At 39.2% G+C, this 16,088-nt stretch overlaps 1 protein-coding gene across 3 annotated transcripts in view; it reads left to right on the plus strand.

Annotated features, from left to right (window-relative positions):
* Positions 1–16,088, plus strand: part of FLT1 (fms related receptor tyrosine kinase 1) — a 184,498-nt gene that overhangs the window by 110,499 nt on the left and 57,911 nt on the right. For all 3 annotated transcript variants that reach the window (XM_061628494.1, XM_061628495.1, XM_061628496.1), the window contains exons 13-15: positions 4,124–4,414; positions 9,744–9,890; positions 13,752–13,883. In XM_061628494.1, the coding sequence (XP_061484478.1) occupies positions 4,124–4,414; positions 9,744–9,890; positions 13,752–13,883 (570 nt within the window). The remainder of the gene's footprint in view (positions 1–4,123; positions 4,415–9,743; positions 9,891–13,751; positions 13,884–16,088) is intronic.

A 16,088-nucleotide genomic window follows, 5' to 3' on the forward strand; every position in this document is an offset into this window, starting at 1 on the left:
CAGGAAACAGCAATGAACCTTGTGGTACCCCACAGGCCAATGGCCAGGGGGTCAAGCAGTAGTCTCTGAACACCACTTTCTGGGTCCTGTCCGTCAGGTAGGATCGGAGCCACTATAAAACAGTGCCTCCCAATCCCATCCCAGCTTAGACAGCCCAGAACGATACCCAGAAGGCCACCGAGAGGTCCAGCAGCACCAACAGGGATGCACTCCCCCTGTCTGATGCCCGGCGTAGGTCATCAAGCAGGGCGACCAAGGCAGTCTCTGTCCCATGAGCAGACCAGCCTGATTGAAAACGTTCTAGATAGTCTGATTCATCCAGGAAAACTTGGAGCTGAGCAGCCACTACCCTCTCAATCACCTTGCCCAGAAAGGGGAGATTGGAGATTTTCTGTGGCGTATACTTTTTAGAGGCTACACTTTTATGTGCACAATGTATGCTGATCTATAAATAACCATATTAGTAGCTTATATCTTTTTAGTATGTTACATTAGTTTTTTGGGGGGGGGCTTGATCATCAAAGCCACTTCAGGCTCCCCATTTTTTTCTGAATTCGAAATTAAACCATTCTGTACCTTCCACATACTCCACCTCTTATGCCTGATCCTTTCCCTATTTTTTTTGCTGTTTTGTTGGCACACAGCAGGGCCATGGGCGTGTTTGTAATTACTGAGGGTGAGACAGGAACAGCAAAGCCTTATCTCCTGGCTGACCAGTGTCACTAAAGGCATTTTATTTTGAGATTCCTGGTGGTGCTTGGCAAAGATAAACAAAATATTCCATCAGGAAACCTGGGAGCTATTTCCACAGGAAGTTTCAAATCACTAAAGTAAATAGAAGTCTTTTACATTATTCCAGCCACTCATTATCTAGCTTGTCTTGGGCTTTAACAAATGCTATGAGACGGTTACAAATCAGGAGCTCTAGTCTTTTAAATAAGAAACTGGTATTATTTCCTTCATTCTTGCAAAAGAAGCTTGTTTCTAGTGTCTAAAAATATCCTGGATACAAAATTATATCTTCTTTACTCTGTGATAGTTACTCTATGAAGTGCATGGTGTACCAGCATTACATTGAGAAATGTCACTCAGCCTTTCCTTGACCTTTATAACCTTATTTGTGCAATAACCTTATTTGTTCATCAGCTAAGTAACGTTATATGGGGATACATATATATCTGCCTTAATGCAGACAGGCCAAATTCAGGACCATACGCAAGAACAAGGAATGGGAATCTGTGACCCACCAAATGTTGTTGAACTCCCAACCCCTATCAGCCCCAACCAGCATGGCTAATGGCCAGGGGTGATGGGAGTTGTAGTCCAGCAACATCTGGAGGGCCTGAGGTTCTTCATCCCAATGCAAGAAGCTGTAGTTTGCACATTAGTCCATATATTGTACAGATCAGAATTTAGCTCAGTGGAATTGTTCCTCATGCCTAATATCAGTAAAATAATGTAAGCACAGCGGGGAAAAGGAGTCTAGTATCCAGTTCAGATGGTCACCCAATTAAATAAATGTGTAAATATTGGTCAGGCAACTAAAAACATACAGAGGGGTAGCCTAAAAGCATATAGAAACTATAAAGGAAGCTTTGTGGGTATATGATTGAAGGCACTTTTTCTTCTGAAAGAAAAGTCTGAAAATGAGTTTCAGTCATTTTCAGAAAATGCACAGTCATGAGACCCTTGTTCCCAATGAAAATCATCATCTCGAGCTTTGGACCCACAATGGAACCTACTATTCTTAAGAAATTAGACACGTGTAACCAGAATGCAGAAGCCTAGGAGCTAGTCAACTGGAGTAAGACTCCCTGGTCATATAGGGGAGGGATGTCTGAATCTGATGGCTTTTCAGTGTCGCTGGTGGTGCAGAAATCTGCTGGGGGTTCCTGCTCCCCTTGCTCCTCTGCCAAGGAGTTCCCAGATTCTAGGCCCAGACAGGGGTGACTCCTGATAGTGACAGATGACTTTATATTAACTACATTCATACATTCATTAAACCAATCCAAACAGATGTCATATTTACATAAGAACACAAGAGTCCTGCTCGATCAGACCAAAGGTCCGTCTAGTCCATCATCCTGTTTCCACAAAGACCAACCAGATGCCTTAAAAAAGCTCAAAAGCATGACCCTCTCCCATTGTTTGCTTTCCAGCAACTGGTATTGGGTGGCATTATACTCTTTCTGAATATGGAAATATCTACGTTTTGAAATTGTGTTGTCAAATGCAGAGGCGGTATTTCACCATCAAGATCCAAATCTGAAAATGCAGTGGATTTCAAAATTTCCCCACATTTCTTTATAGTTCTAGCCACAAGTGCAGTAACACATGCTGCTATTAAAAGGAGAACCACTCAGGTTTTGAAATATTCTGAGTGAATAGTAGTGATGTTAGCCAATGAGAGACACTGCTTGATTAACAGTAGAGGCAGAGTTTGCCATGCTCAGGCTGAAAAGGATTTTGCCAATGAAATTGCCTGTTCAGTACCAAGAATGGTGACAATAAGCATTAAGTTCAATCTAAATAAAGCACAATTAAAACAACAAACAATTATAAACAATTGTGCAGAATGCGGCGGCCAGACTGATAACGAGGACCAGGCGGTCTGAACATATAACACCTGTTCTGGCCCGCCTGCACTGGCTACCAATATGTTTCCGGGCCAGATTTAAAGTGCTGGTTTTAACCTATAAAGCCTTATACGGCGCAGGACCACAATACCTGCTGGAACGCCTCTCTCGATATGAACCTGCCCGTACACTACGTTCCACATCGGAGGCCCTCCTCCGAGTTCCGACTCACAGGGAAGCTCGGAGGATGATAACAAGAACTAGGGCCTTCTCAGTGGTGGCCCCCGAACTATGGAATAGTCTTCCCGATGAGGTGCGCTTGGCACCGACGTTGCTATCTTTTCGGCGCCAAGTTAAAACCTTCCTCTTTTCTCAGGCATTTTAGTCTATTTTAGTCTTTTAAATATGTTTAACTGATTTTAGATTTGTGGATGCCTACATACATGTTCCTTGCACTGAATTATTGGATTTTACTGTGTATATTTATATTCCTCTGTTGTACACCGCCCAGAGAGCTATGCTAGTTGGGCGGTATAGAAATTCAACAAATAAATAAATAAATAAATAAATTATCAGAAATTTGTTTTCCTATCGATAATTACTAGGTCTACACAACAGACCATTTAGAAACTTCAGTTGGTTCAAAATCTTGCAGCCAGGCTTCTTATAGAGGCAGGATGTAGGGTTCATGTTTCACCCCTCCCCTTATGTACCAACTGGATTGGCTGCCTATATTTTTCTGAGCACAACTAAAAGTGCTGGTTTTATTTTATTTTATTAAATTTTTATCCCCCCCTTCCTCCCAAAGGAACCCAGGGAAGCAAGCATATCTGTCACCTATAAAGCTCTAAATTCATCTGTTTTGACCTATAAAGCCATAAATGGTTTGAGACCAGTTTATCTGAAGTATTGCCTTTTTCTATATAGTCCTACCTGTGAATCGAGATCTTCCACAGATCTCTTTCTTCCTGTGTCTCGTCAGGTATACATGAGGTGTCAGTGTGTGAGAGGGCCTTTTCTATGACCACACCCATCTCTGGAACTCCCTCCCCTGGGAGAGGCATGCGACTCCCTCACTTCTTAAATTTAAGAGGACAATTGAAACAGACTTTTGAGCCATCTGAGATATTTTGGCTGCTGTGCTATCTGCTACTGTCTTTTATTGTCTGTTATATTTTACTGGCTTTTACTGTTTTTTACTGTTTTTATTGTATGCTGCTCTGATCTCCTTAGGGATATAAATTATTTCTTTATTTATATGTCATTTGCATTCCAAAATGGCTTCTTCTAAGCAATTATATATAACCTTGCTCCTAAAGATCCTGTTTATACATTTGCTTAATTTTGTTGCATACCGATTTACTCACACTGAAGTAGTGTGACATCTTTCTTCCATGATATCATTCAAGGCAGTGTGTGTGTATATAGGCCCATTTGGCTTCAGTCAGGTTTGTTCCTCTAGTGTGTGAGAGAAGTTGGACTGTGTCCTAGAAATTTATGTTTCTTCAAAAATTCCTGTGCCTAAAATGTGTTTTGTTTTTTGACAGATGTGCCAAATGGATTCCATATTAACTTAAAGAAAACACCCATCGAAGGAGAAACCCTGGTGTTGTCCTGTTTAGCCAACAAATTTCTGTACAAAGACATTGCCTGGTTATTGCCAAGGACAGTTAACAACCAAACAAGAATAAAAAAGGCAGCCACTAAGGAGTATTCCATTGGCCTCACTCTCAGCATCAAGAATGTTTTGCTTGAACATTCAGGCACCTACACCTGCCGAGCAAGGGACATATACAGTGGAGAAGAAGTGCTTCAAGAGAAAGACGTTACAGTCAGAGGTGAGCACTGTAACAAAAAGGCTGTTTTCTCACGGATCCGCAAATTTAAGAGCGCAAGGAATGATTGTACAACACAACACAATATAAACCATTAAAGGACTCACTAAAAAGTGAAAGTTCTCCCATATAATATCGATTGATCACTGCTGTACACTTCCAAAAATGGGAGGTTTGGACATAGGAGAAGTAGCAATGCAAAAATGAACCAAAAGAGAGAGAGAGAGAGAGAGAGAGAGAGAGAGTAAACAACAAACCCCCAAACCTGGGCTTCCAATTTGGCTCAGAAATATATGTTCTGCTTTGGCAAAGATGTGGAAGTTGGGATTTGGAAGACTTCCCCACCCCCTGCACTGAATTTTGTGTGTTATGTTGTATTGTTCTTTGCAGTCTCCCACCAAGTGCTAATGAAAAACTTTGGAACAACTTCTCTTCGGCTTTGATATTCGACCTCCTCCCAAGTGTCAAAGCTGCATAAACTGAAAACTTTTTTAAAAATTCAAACATAGAAAAACTGCTGGCTTTGGTCAACATTGGACATTTTATAACTTAACTTTAAAGTGCATAATAAGCCCGGCTCAGTTCGAGAGATTGACTGGACTACAGTATTTTTTACTTTAATCTGCTCCTTGTGGATTTATAAATATTGCCTGCTGAGCAAGTTCTTATGCTTATTTATTTGAAATCATTTTTCTACACTAAATATATTAATCTTTTTTTTAAAAAAAAACAACTCTTCTCAGGGAAGGCTCTGAGGATGCAGAATAAGAAATTAAAATGTTGAAATAAGGCACAGTCCTCTTGTATTGTTTGCATGAATTAGAATATTTAAGTCCACTACAGCTGGACCCTCTTTCTTTGAATAAACTATGGTAGCATTCCCAGTGCCCTCCCTTTGGTTCCCTTTCAAATAAAATCATAGTGCTACTGTTAAAGGTGTGTTGACATCAGTGGGAAAATTCATTCCTGACATATTATGGTATAGTTGTTGTAGCTATCTTCATCAAGATGAATCACTACATTTACCCCTATTGCTGAGGTTCCAGTCATCAGGAAAAAATGTTTAATGTATTTGTCGAAATCTAAATTTAAAATAAGACTTTTAGGAAATATATATTATTTATACACATGCACACACCATTGCTTTTCATATGCAAATGATAATAGGATTTAACATGGGGATTTAAAAATGACTAAACTACTGATGAAGAATTAAAAGTATTGTTTGTTACTTTTAAGCATTCCTTGTCATTCAATTTTGTAGTTTTATTTCAAGGTGTTTCTCTGTGTTATAAAATCTGTATAAGAAAGAAGTTACTATTTTTAATAGATCTGATAATTTTATTTTTTTACAATGCATATCTATTATATTGTGGAGGGGTGTTCATTTATGATTAATTATTATATAGAATTTTTTTAGCCAAGCATGTGGGGATCACAATAGCAACAGCAAAAATGGGAACAAAAGTGGATTTGCTATTAAAACAGAGGGTGACAACATGACAATTTCTTGTGCCTGAGAACTCACCCACCCATTTCCTCCTTTAAGGTAGCAGGGCCATGTCCCCCAGCCAAGCTTGTCGTTCACGTGGGAATTGCTTTTGTCAAGTGTGAACGGGTAAACAATAGCATTTCCCCATCATGCCAGTTATGTGGAGCCTAAAATGATTTGAAAACAATTAGCTACCTGGAAGTTGACAGGGTAAAGAAACGAATAATTGTTCCTATCTTGAAATTTCACCTATAGCCTCCTTGTATACAGTAGATCTTTTTTCAGTATTACCATGATGGCTTCCAGAAACAACATATGTTATTGCAAAGGAACTTTCTGTGGCTGTTTTTAATATGGATGCAACAAAGCCAATCCGATTATTGGTAACTCCATTCTAGTGACAGCAAGCTTATTTTACTGTGTATTCTTGGAGGAAAACAGGAAGCGAGGGCCCCACGTCTATAGAAGTTATATGTGAGAAAATATTTTATGGCAAGAGATAGGCTTCAATTGCAGGACTAAATGCAAATTATTACAAAATAATTTGCAGTAGACTGAGAGCTATAGCTTTGGAGTTTGCAGAAGAGAAAGAAGTTATTGACAGTTGGATTCATTCCACCAAGCACTCATTCAGGGCTAACTTCACAGGATGAACTGGAATAATAAGCATATAAACCTGATTTACAAACTGATAGAGGGATTAGAACACAATACTCACCTATGGAATTAAATAAAGCTTTATAGCAAATCCTAAGGAAAGGAAGGTATCCTAGCAATTTCATAACTTGGAGTTGGCCAAAAGCTTCAATAACTCTGTGGTGCAATGTCATAAATGATCGCTACTGCATTGTTGCCCATGGTGGAATGCATGAATAATACTGTGTAAGGTAAGAGGCTTAGAGGAGACTCTTTAGCATTGTGATTGATACATAGATAACTGCTGCCATTATTGATTACTGCAGTTGCACCAGACAGGGATGAATTCTGTTATTTGCTGGGTGATTTTTAATTCCCATATATGATGTGGAGAATAATAATTGTAAATTAAATTTGTATTTCTTTTTTTAAGTGCATGTTAACAGTTCAGATGTGTACTTACTGACTCATAATCAGTAATTCAACTGATGTTATAAGTTGCCTCATGAAGAAATGCAAATATTAAATTAAAAGAGCTGTGCAAAAAAGGAACCTAGATATGTTTAATGTTTTCTTCGTCAATCATATTTATGTGGAGTATTCTTTTTCTGTCTCAAGATTAATGTTCTCTGTTTTGCTACTGAAGGCCTAAGACCACCAATTTCACTGTAGCAGAGCAATTTCAACCCCCTCTGTTTTTGTAGTCAGAGGATACAATCTACCATGAACTTCTCCTGTACTGAAAGTTATAAAGAAGTTCCCTGTGAATTGTATGCAGAATTGGCCAGATGGTTGCACCTGAAATCAGAGAGATTTCTATCCCAAAATCAAGAAGAGGTTAAGCCAATCAGAAGTGCTTGTGAAAATCCCTGCCTGTTGAGTTCATAAAACACTGAAGTAGGAGTAAAGGAAGTAATGATTTCTTTTTCTGGAAGTAATGATTTAATCAAGCATTTCAAAATCAGCTAATTATGGCAATAGCCTTATAGAAAGTATAAAAGTACCGTATTAAAAGTGATGCAACCTTTTTTAAGTTAGAAAGTGTTTCTCAATATTGAAAACATGTATGGCTATAAACAAATTAAAATTAATCAGAAATAACATAAGATTGTGTGACCTCTGGTTTTTCCCCCATCCTTTCAATGTTCACCACAAGTGACTTAGTTAGGCTCTTCTCTATAGTAATCTATGGAACACAAAACTTGTACATGTCGTCAAGTTCATTCATCAGCTTATCTTGGCACACACATTTTCAACTATGATGCCTTCATAGATATTAGCTGCTTTGGAAGAAACAGAATTAAAAATAAATGGACATCAAAATATGAACTTCCAGGATCCATCGCTAATAAGAAATTAATGTGAAGGAAGAAACATGGGAGAGTATCTTGATCATTTGTGAAGACGTGCTCTGTAACTATACTTCATAGTAGTTGTTTGTTATGCTGCACCAAGCAGTTTATAATCTAGTTGGACACAAGATGGGTAACACAAGATTTGACAGAGAATCTGTTCAGTAACTGGGATTATTTTTAGAAACATTTTTGTTGGTTTTTTTCAACAGACCACATATAGGATGACGTAAGGAAGCGTGCAAAAATGGTTATTCTTTCAAGTCATTGGTCTGCCATCATTAATGATAGAAAGCCTCATCAGTTCTTTGTAGGAGTCTGGCTGTCCTGCAAAGAGAGGAAGAAGCCATTATGTAGCCAAGCAAGCCCGGCACTGACCTTGACCCCATCACATTGGAACATATTGCCAAAATGAAAAGTATCTGATGAACATTTCACTCTACCAATGAGCATTCCTTTTTATCACACTCAGTCTGAAACCTTTCTTGAACTAAATACTGTTGAGCTGAAAGTACAGAGAAGACTAGAGTCCTGGGAAATTTTCAGGAACAACATGTGCAGCAAGTTATCTTCATGAGATTTAGTTTTATCAATTAACAGGAATAGGAAATTTGAGTGAAAATGGGTTGTGTCACAATCAACACAATAATATTGAACATACAGGGAGAAATACTTGCCAAGTGGATGTTTGAAACTACTTAAGAAGAAAGAAAACCATGTATAATGAGAGGAGTGGGTGGAAGATAAATAGAACTAAATTAGATTATTTCCTTTTTTTGGTTTCACACTTTGGAACATTGCTGGTTTAAAACATCCCACATTGTGGCCAGTTTTCTGGGGAATCTATTTATGCGGAGAACCAAACCATACTATGCCTCTTCAGAAGGGCAGAGATTACCCTGCAAACAATTTGATTCTATGCTTGGTTCGTGTTCAGAATTAAGACACAAAATTAAGAATTCAATACGCCTGAACGTGGTTTTTATTAAAACACATGTAGCAACAAGATGTATGACTTTAAGGGACGAAAAAAGGTAAACGTAATCTGGGAATTGCATATGCTGCAGAATTTCCAAAACACAATAGACCACCTCTCCAGTCCACTGAAAGCTTCAGATTGACCTATTGCCATGTCATGACATTTGCTTGTTTTTTGTTGGCTATGTGATGTTGAACTAACCAAAAGCCCAAATCCCATAAAGGCCTTCTTCTAGTTTTGAAATGATTGTTATTTTTAGATATTGGAAAGATCATGTGATCTGATAAAGAATGTTACACAGTAAGTAATAATAGTCCAAACTGTGTTCACAATACACATAGACTGTACTATGTTATATCACAGGTAGAACAAGCCATTGGTTTAATGACAATAGCTGGTTTTCCCATAATTGTAGCACATTTCACCTTGAGATTAAAAGTCTGCATTCTTCTTTGTGGAGGCTTTGCCTCTAAAATGGGGGTGGGGGAGGAAGCACCAACCAGCTTGGCTGATTTGCATTGTGATGCCTGTTATTACTAGTAATTGATTATAGGTGATATTGAGTAAAAAAGCAAAATCCATTTAGAATATTGTTTTCCACATACCTAGAGAAACATCATATACAGAAATCACAGGCACCACTTTTATCTATTTTGAATCTCTCATTCTCTTGGGCTAATATGGTAACAGTTATTTACACTGCTTTGAAGAGATCGTTGAAATATTGAGCGATACATGCTTTTACACAAATAAATAAATAGCAAACAACTGAGAAAGCTGTCGCATGTATAGAACAAGCTATTTTTTAAAAAAGAAAAGAAAAAGCGCACTGCCATAGAAACATACTAATTGATCTGTCAATGTGTTTTGTAGCTCAGGAAGCACCATACCTCCTGCGGAACCTCACTGATCAGGTTGTCAACAGCAGTCACTCTGTTAGTCTGGAGTGTCTTGTTCATGGTGTGCCAGAGCCTCAGATATCCTGGTTTAAAAACAACGCACAAATACAGCAAGAGCCAGGTGAGTGCAATACTCGCCATAATTTATTCCTAGATACTCTGCAATGTGGTCCTAGTATTGGAATTCATACCTTGATTTAACCATACTTAGAACTAGATGGCTGCTCCCCACAGCGACCTTAGTGCCTTTGTGAGTGATAACTGCTGATCAGATAGATGCTGCATTTATTCCTGTTCAGGCCACTGGTAGTTCATTTCAACAGCTGAGCCAGCCAAAACATTTTGGCTCTTGAAGTAGAGTATCCAACTGTGCTCTCAAATATGCCCAAGTTAAAAGTATAATAGACTGAATGCAGACTATTTGATGCCCTTTATTTGCATCCAAGAGAGCCAGTGTGGTGTAGTGGTTAAGGTGTTGGATTATGACCCGGGAGACCAGGTTTCGAATCCCCACATAGCCATGAAGGTGACTTTGGGCCAGTCACTGCCTCTCAGCCTCATGAAAACCCTATTCATAGGGTCACCATAAGTCGGAATCGACTTGAAGGCAGTACATTTGCATCCAAAATAAGCCGTCTGAATCATCTGCTTCCCTCTTCTTCATGGTAGAGCCAGCTTTGATCAGCACAGTGACAATAGCACCAAGTCAGCCATCGTTCCTCCAAATCCCCATGCTATACATTTTGCTTGCTTTTGTATGGTAGATATTTTTTACCCCACCCTTCAAGGCAAGTTTCTCAGGGTGGCAATGTGACATTGGAAAATATGCAAGTCAAGGCTCTCCCCTCTCCTGGTCAGAAACTCCCTGCTCATTGAGAAGCAGTATCTCAGTGACAAGAATTCTAGCCTGTCTTTTCCCTCAGGCGCTAGTTTTCTATGAGTGGGGATGCTTTTTGTTGCTATTTTTTTTTTAAAACAGACCATTCAAACATGCAATCCCCTACTGACTTTTCAAGTGCATAGTCCCAAGATTTCTGGGCATATGAATCAGGAATCAGAGTAGTAAGGAGCAAATATAGCACTTACAGCAGTCTTCCATGACCAACGGGGGACAGAATTAGATGGCTGCATCCCATTGCTTTTTTTTTTAAAAAAATATTTTTTAGACCATCTGTGATTCAATGAATATAAGAACTACTTTTTAAAAGTACAAATTCAGTAAAACAACATCCATCAAAGGAGGAGGATAGAGGCTTTTAAGCAGATGGCTAGCTATCAGGGATGCTATAACAGCAGACTTCCGGCATTGGCAGGGGGTTGGACTAAATAGCCTTTGAGGTCCCTTCCAGCTCTATACGATGATTCACTTGTCAAGCCTAGAATACCACTGTGCAAACCTCTACTGAGGATCAGGCTACAAGTGTATCCTAACATACACGAGACATATTTAATAGGGGCCACCATGGCTTATGTCAGCAATACATCGTTATTATTTGTAGAACATTCACACTATATGGGTGTCATTATAGAAACAAACAGTATATGAACATATATTATGGGAAACGTGTTTGCAATTTCTTTATCAAACATCTTCATACTGTAAAATGACAGCCACGTCTCTATTGCAATTACGTGATGGTCCTGGATGGGAAAAGAGGAGAAAGCAGCAACATCTGGAAGATTATTCCCATCACACATTTCCTCCATCACGCCCAGTGCCACATAATTTGCTCACCCCATCTATTTTTAGCCATGCACTAACTTACACACTGCTTAAAGTCAGACTTCTCCTACAAGAACATTTACAATTATACCATTCTCCTACACCATTTTCCCAGGCAGAGAGAAGATCGGGGGAGTGGGATTACAAGATCCGTTTCTTATGAGGAAAGTGTTTAGATCTTTATGTCATTTTTGTAAAATCTGTTTATTTACTATAAATATGTTGGGCAGGGAAGGGAGCAGGCACACTTACACCCAAGCAGAGAGAGTGCTGTTCGTAAAGTAGCACTAGTTTTCTCAAAGAAAGCAACGTGGGATCCCAGCTACAAAATCTCAGGGCTCCTCCAGATGACCCATTTATTGAGCATTCATCCTTATTTGCTTGCATCATATCATTCCTGCATTTTGCGGGGGTGCGTTTGCCTCCACCCCACCCTTTTCAAGGATGACTCAGGACTTCTTTCCAAAGGGCGGGGTGGGAAATCACATGTAGGCCAGGTGGCCTATCCAGTGGAGGGATGAGCTGGTTTAAAAGCCAGCTCCTCCCTCAAACTTGCCTCTTTTGCCTCGCAGCACCCACCTTCCCTCCTTTGTCAGTATGGACATTGCTAGTCACCATATGGGGCTGAGTAGGAATTTGGGGCGGGGGATTCTGATTTCAGACTCCCTTTCATTTTGCCTACTCCATATTGCTTGGGTTAATTCAATTGGCTTTTGAAAGGGTGTGGTTAGCTTGTCTAGGTTGGCGTGGAATTCGGGCAGGTGAGGAAGGCGGGGGTAAACAGCTGAATACTGAGGCATTCTTGGGTTAAGGGCACCCTCTAGGGAACTGCCAGTGCTTCATTCCTGGTGGGATCTGGAGGGTGTCCTCATGAGCCTAATTTGCACATCAGGGTGAACGCCAGTACCGCGGTGCCAGGTTGCGCAGGTTGGACCCACACCCTTGGTTCTACTAGCATGGAGATAGAAGTTCATCCCCATCCTTTGCTGGGGAGCCACAGCCAGCAGCTGATTGACATGCCCAGGGGACTTGAGGGAAATCTCCCTACCACACAGGTTTTACCCTCACCTGCCTGAATAAGACTCAATTTGGCTGATTTGGTTTAATTGGTTGAAAGTTTGAAAAGTTGTTACATTTTAATAACTATAACATTATTCCGAGTTTGGAGTCACTAGTCTTCTTTTGGTGTGGTGGCAAAGCTTACACAGACTGTGGCTCATCTTTATTGAGCATTTGTTCTGATTAGTCTGTGATGAAGTTATACAAAAATTAGCATTCATCTTGATTTACTCATGCAGTGCTTACAAATCTTCCATTAATCATTCATCCTGTCTGTCTGTCTATCTATCCATCTGTCCATCTATCCATCCATCTATGAACCCATAAGGCACCCAAAAGTGATTTACAATATATATGCACTCAATAGTGCATTTCCCCATCACTTTCCTGACCACAAAAAGCCCTTTAAAAGGGGGGGGATTTGTTGCACTAGGGCGACAAAGCACTTTAATCTAGGCATGCACCTGAATCTCTCCCACAAAGAGTGGGACAGACTGGAGGCAACCTCAGACTTCTGTCTCCTTTGATAGTTACATTCCATTTTTTCTTTAACTCTCCCCCACCACCCAGTAGGTGAACAAGGATGAAAAGATCTATTTAATTTCTCTGTTTCTCATTTTTTCAATCTTAAATTCCCTTCACGCTTCTGCAGCAGTTTGTGATTTTTTTAAAAAAAAAATCATCATGAAATTTCATCAGTATATTAGTAACGAACACATTTTAGCATGCTTTTCTGACTAACGTACATGTTTTTGCAAGCAATTTTATCTAATATAATGCATTTTTGTTATTTTCATGAATATAATTTTATGCGCACTTTCCCAAATATATGCAATTTTTGTAAACATTGGTTGGTTGGAGAACTGCATTGCAAAATTTGGATAAGTGCAAATTTTGAAGGATGGCTGTGTGTCAATTCTCATATTGTTTTGGTAAGCAAGAATGTTATAGATTTGCCTTCAAACATGAATTGAATATATCCCCCATCACTGAGTGTGTCACCACCTATCAAAAGCCATCAAGCCAGTGAGTACTGCCCATGTATAAAAGGCTAGAAAACAGGTACTCTGTTTCACATGAGAATGCATACAATGCATTTTCCTTGCAGGTTACTTTCTGCAGAAGAGGATTCTGTTACACAAGAAATGCTTCATCTTTGTGCACTATTGCAAATCATTTCAATTTTTTCTCACTCTGCAGGTATAATGTTAGGGCCAGGAAGCCAGAGTCTATTGATTGAAAGAGTGCAGGAGGAAGATGCTGGGCACTACCAGTGTGTTGCTTCTAACCTAAAAGGGACAGTGGAGAGTTCAGCTTATATCAGCATACAAGGTAAACCATTGCATGTGAAGAAGATAAGTAACAACAAATTCTATTTGATTTATTTTTCCTCTTTGATATGCACTGAGGTCCTCACTTGCTTTCCACAGAGGAGACCTTGCTCCTCCTGAAGGAACAGGTAAGTGCCTTGTTGACTGTGTGAAATATTGTTTGAACAAAGCCTTAACAAAGGGAAATACACCAGGTCACAAAGGAAGCCAAAGGGAAATGCTAGATCAGAATGTGTTTATACTGACCTGAAAATTAGTTTTGCTTCAACCCAACAAACATAGGGTCAGAATAGAAGGAAGGTGAATATATTTAGCCTAGTTAAAGATGTTGCTCTGCTTCATTTCCTGTTCCAATCTGCTAGAGGCCAAGAGGAGATATGTTTTTCATTTTTGTGTCTTTGATTTTAGCATAGAATGAGCTGTCAGATCCAAGTTGAGATCTCTCCAATTAGCAGTAAATGCATTTTAGAGTTATTGGCTGTTTTGTTCGTGGCATCTAACTCTTTTTTAAAAAAAACCTGTGGAAGTCTCAGCTTCAATGAGATCTCATGTCACTAAATCTTGCAGCCTAATTATGTGCTCTAGTTACAGTGAGATATTTCTGTGTCTCAATACTGCAGCCCAAATCTCTCTCAAGAGATTTGGGCTACGGTATTGAGCAGCAGTGGCTAAAGAACCCAGACAGGCTCTCGGATTGCCCTCAATGTTTTACGTCAGAAATAGGGTCTGTGTGGCCTCCTCTGATGTTGTTGGATCCCAACTCTAATCAGCCCCAGGTAGCATGGCCTGGTCAGGGATGATGGACATTGTCATCTGACAACATCTGAAGGCTATACAGATTCCCCATCTCTGTTGTAAGCTGTTTAAGAGTACAGTTTACATGATGTTCACTGATCTAAGGTAGACATTTAATTTGTTCCCTGTCCAGGAGGTACTTCCAGCAAAATAAGAAATCTGCAACGTTCACCATGGCAATTTATGGGAAGTGTTTCATAAACAGAAGAAAGTAAAATAAAATAAATAAATAAATAAGGGCAGAGCTATTCATTTCAAGAAATGTAGGGCTGTTACTGAAAATAGCCATCCGAAGTAGAATCTTATCTTCTAAAACACATAGTAAAACTTACTTCATGTCTCGACATCATCACATTGTTAAGCTAACTCTTGATCTATTTGACTGTGAAGCCAGTGCATGCTCACTTCACACAGGAGTAATCCCAGTAACTTCAGTGAGATTGCATCAGTGGATTGTCCCAGTGTTTGACAGATTTGAAAAACAGTTTGTGATTCAAGCAGGAAGGAAACTGTCTGCTCTTTTTATTTCCTTTAAAAATTATTTAGTCTCTCCCTACTGATAGAAATAGCTGCTATTTTTGTATCAAGAAGGGATGAATAAAGAGTAGGATTCAGCTGAGCTCTCTCAGCGACTAAGGCTGCAATCCTAACCCCAATTATCTTGGAGCAGACCACACTTTAATATTTTTATTTATTCATTTAAATATTTATAAACTGCACTTTTCATAAATGTATATCAAGGCAGTATTCCAGCATAAAAAACATGATAGAGGTTTTTTTTTTAAAAAAGCAATAATAAAAGCATCCAGAAGTACTGCATTGGTTGAAAAAAGAAAATTCATATTAAATAGGACTTAATTCTGAGTAGAGGTTTGCGCAGTGAGTGCCCTACTCTAGCAATTATCCTAGGAGGGTGTGGAAGTGCTGTTACATATTTTAATATATTTTGTAAACTTATTTGACACCCATTAAAATAAGTTGTCAAAGAAATTTAAATGAAGGAATATTAATGGATTTTAAATGAAGAATTGTAAAAAGGCACTGAAAAAATATTACAGTTATACAAACAACCAGCAAGATGAATCATTTAACATCCCAAAAAAGCTCTTTTATGTAGCATTGTTTTCACCCCAAAGTGGAAAGGAAGCAAGATAGTGCTGGATAGATCTTCAGAGGCAGGAAATTCCAGAAGATAGGGGCCACTACAGGAAAAAGCACTGCTGGGTATTCTGAGCAATCACACATCTGACAAAAAGGGAGAATGAAGCAAAGCTTCTACTTCTACTTCTCTTCTCGATCATCCCAGAGTGCAGGACACAGAATAATGGGCTCAAGTTTCAGGAAGACACATTTCGACTGAACATCAGGAAAAACTTCCTAACTGTTAGAGTGGTATGACAATGGAACCAAT

Source organism: Rhineura floridana, chromosome 5, assembly GCF_030035675.1.
Source record: "Rhineura floridana isolate rRhiFlo1 chromosome 5, rRhiFlo1.hap2, whole genome shotgun sequence".
In the NCBI taxonomy this organism is placed as follows: domain Eukaryota; kingdom Metazoa; phylum Chordata; class Lepidosauria; order Squamata; family Rhineuridae; genus Rhineura; species Rhineura floridana.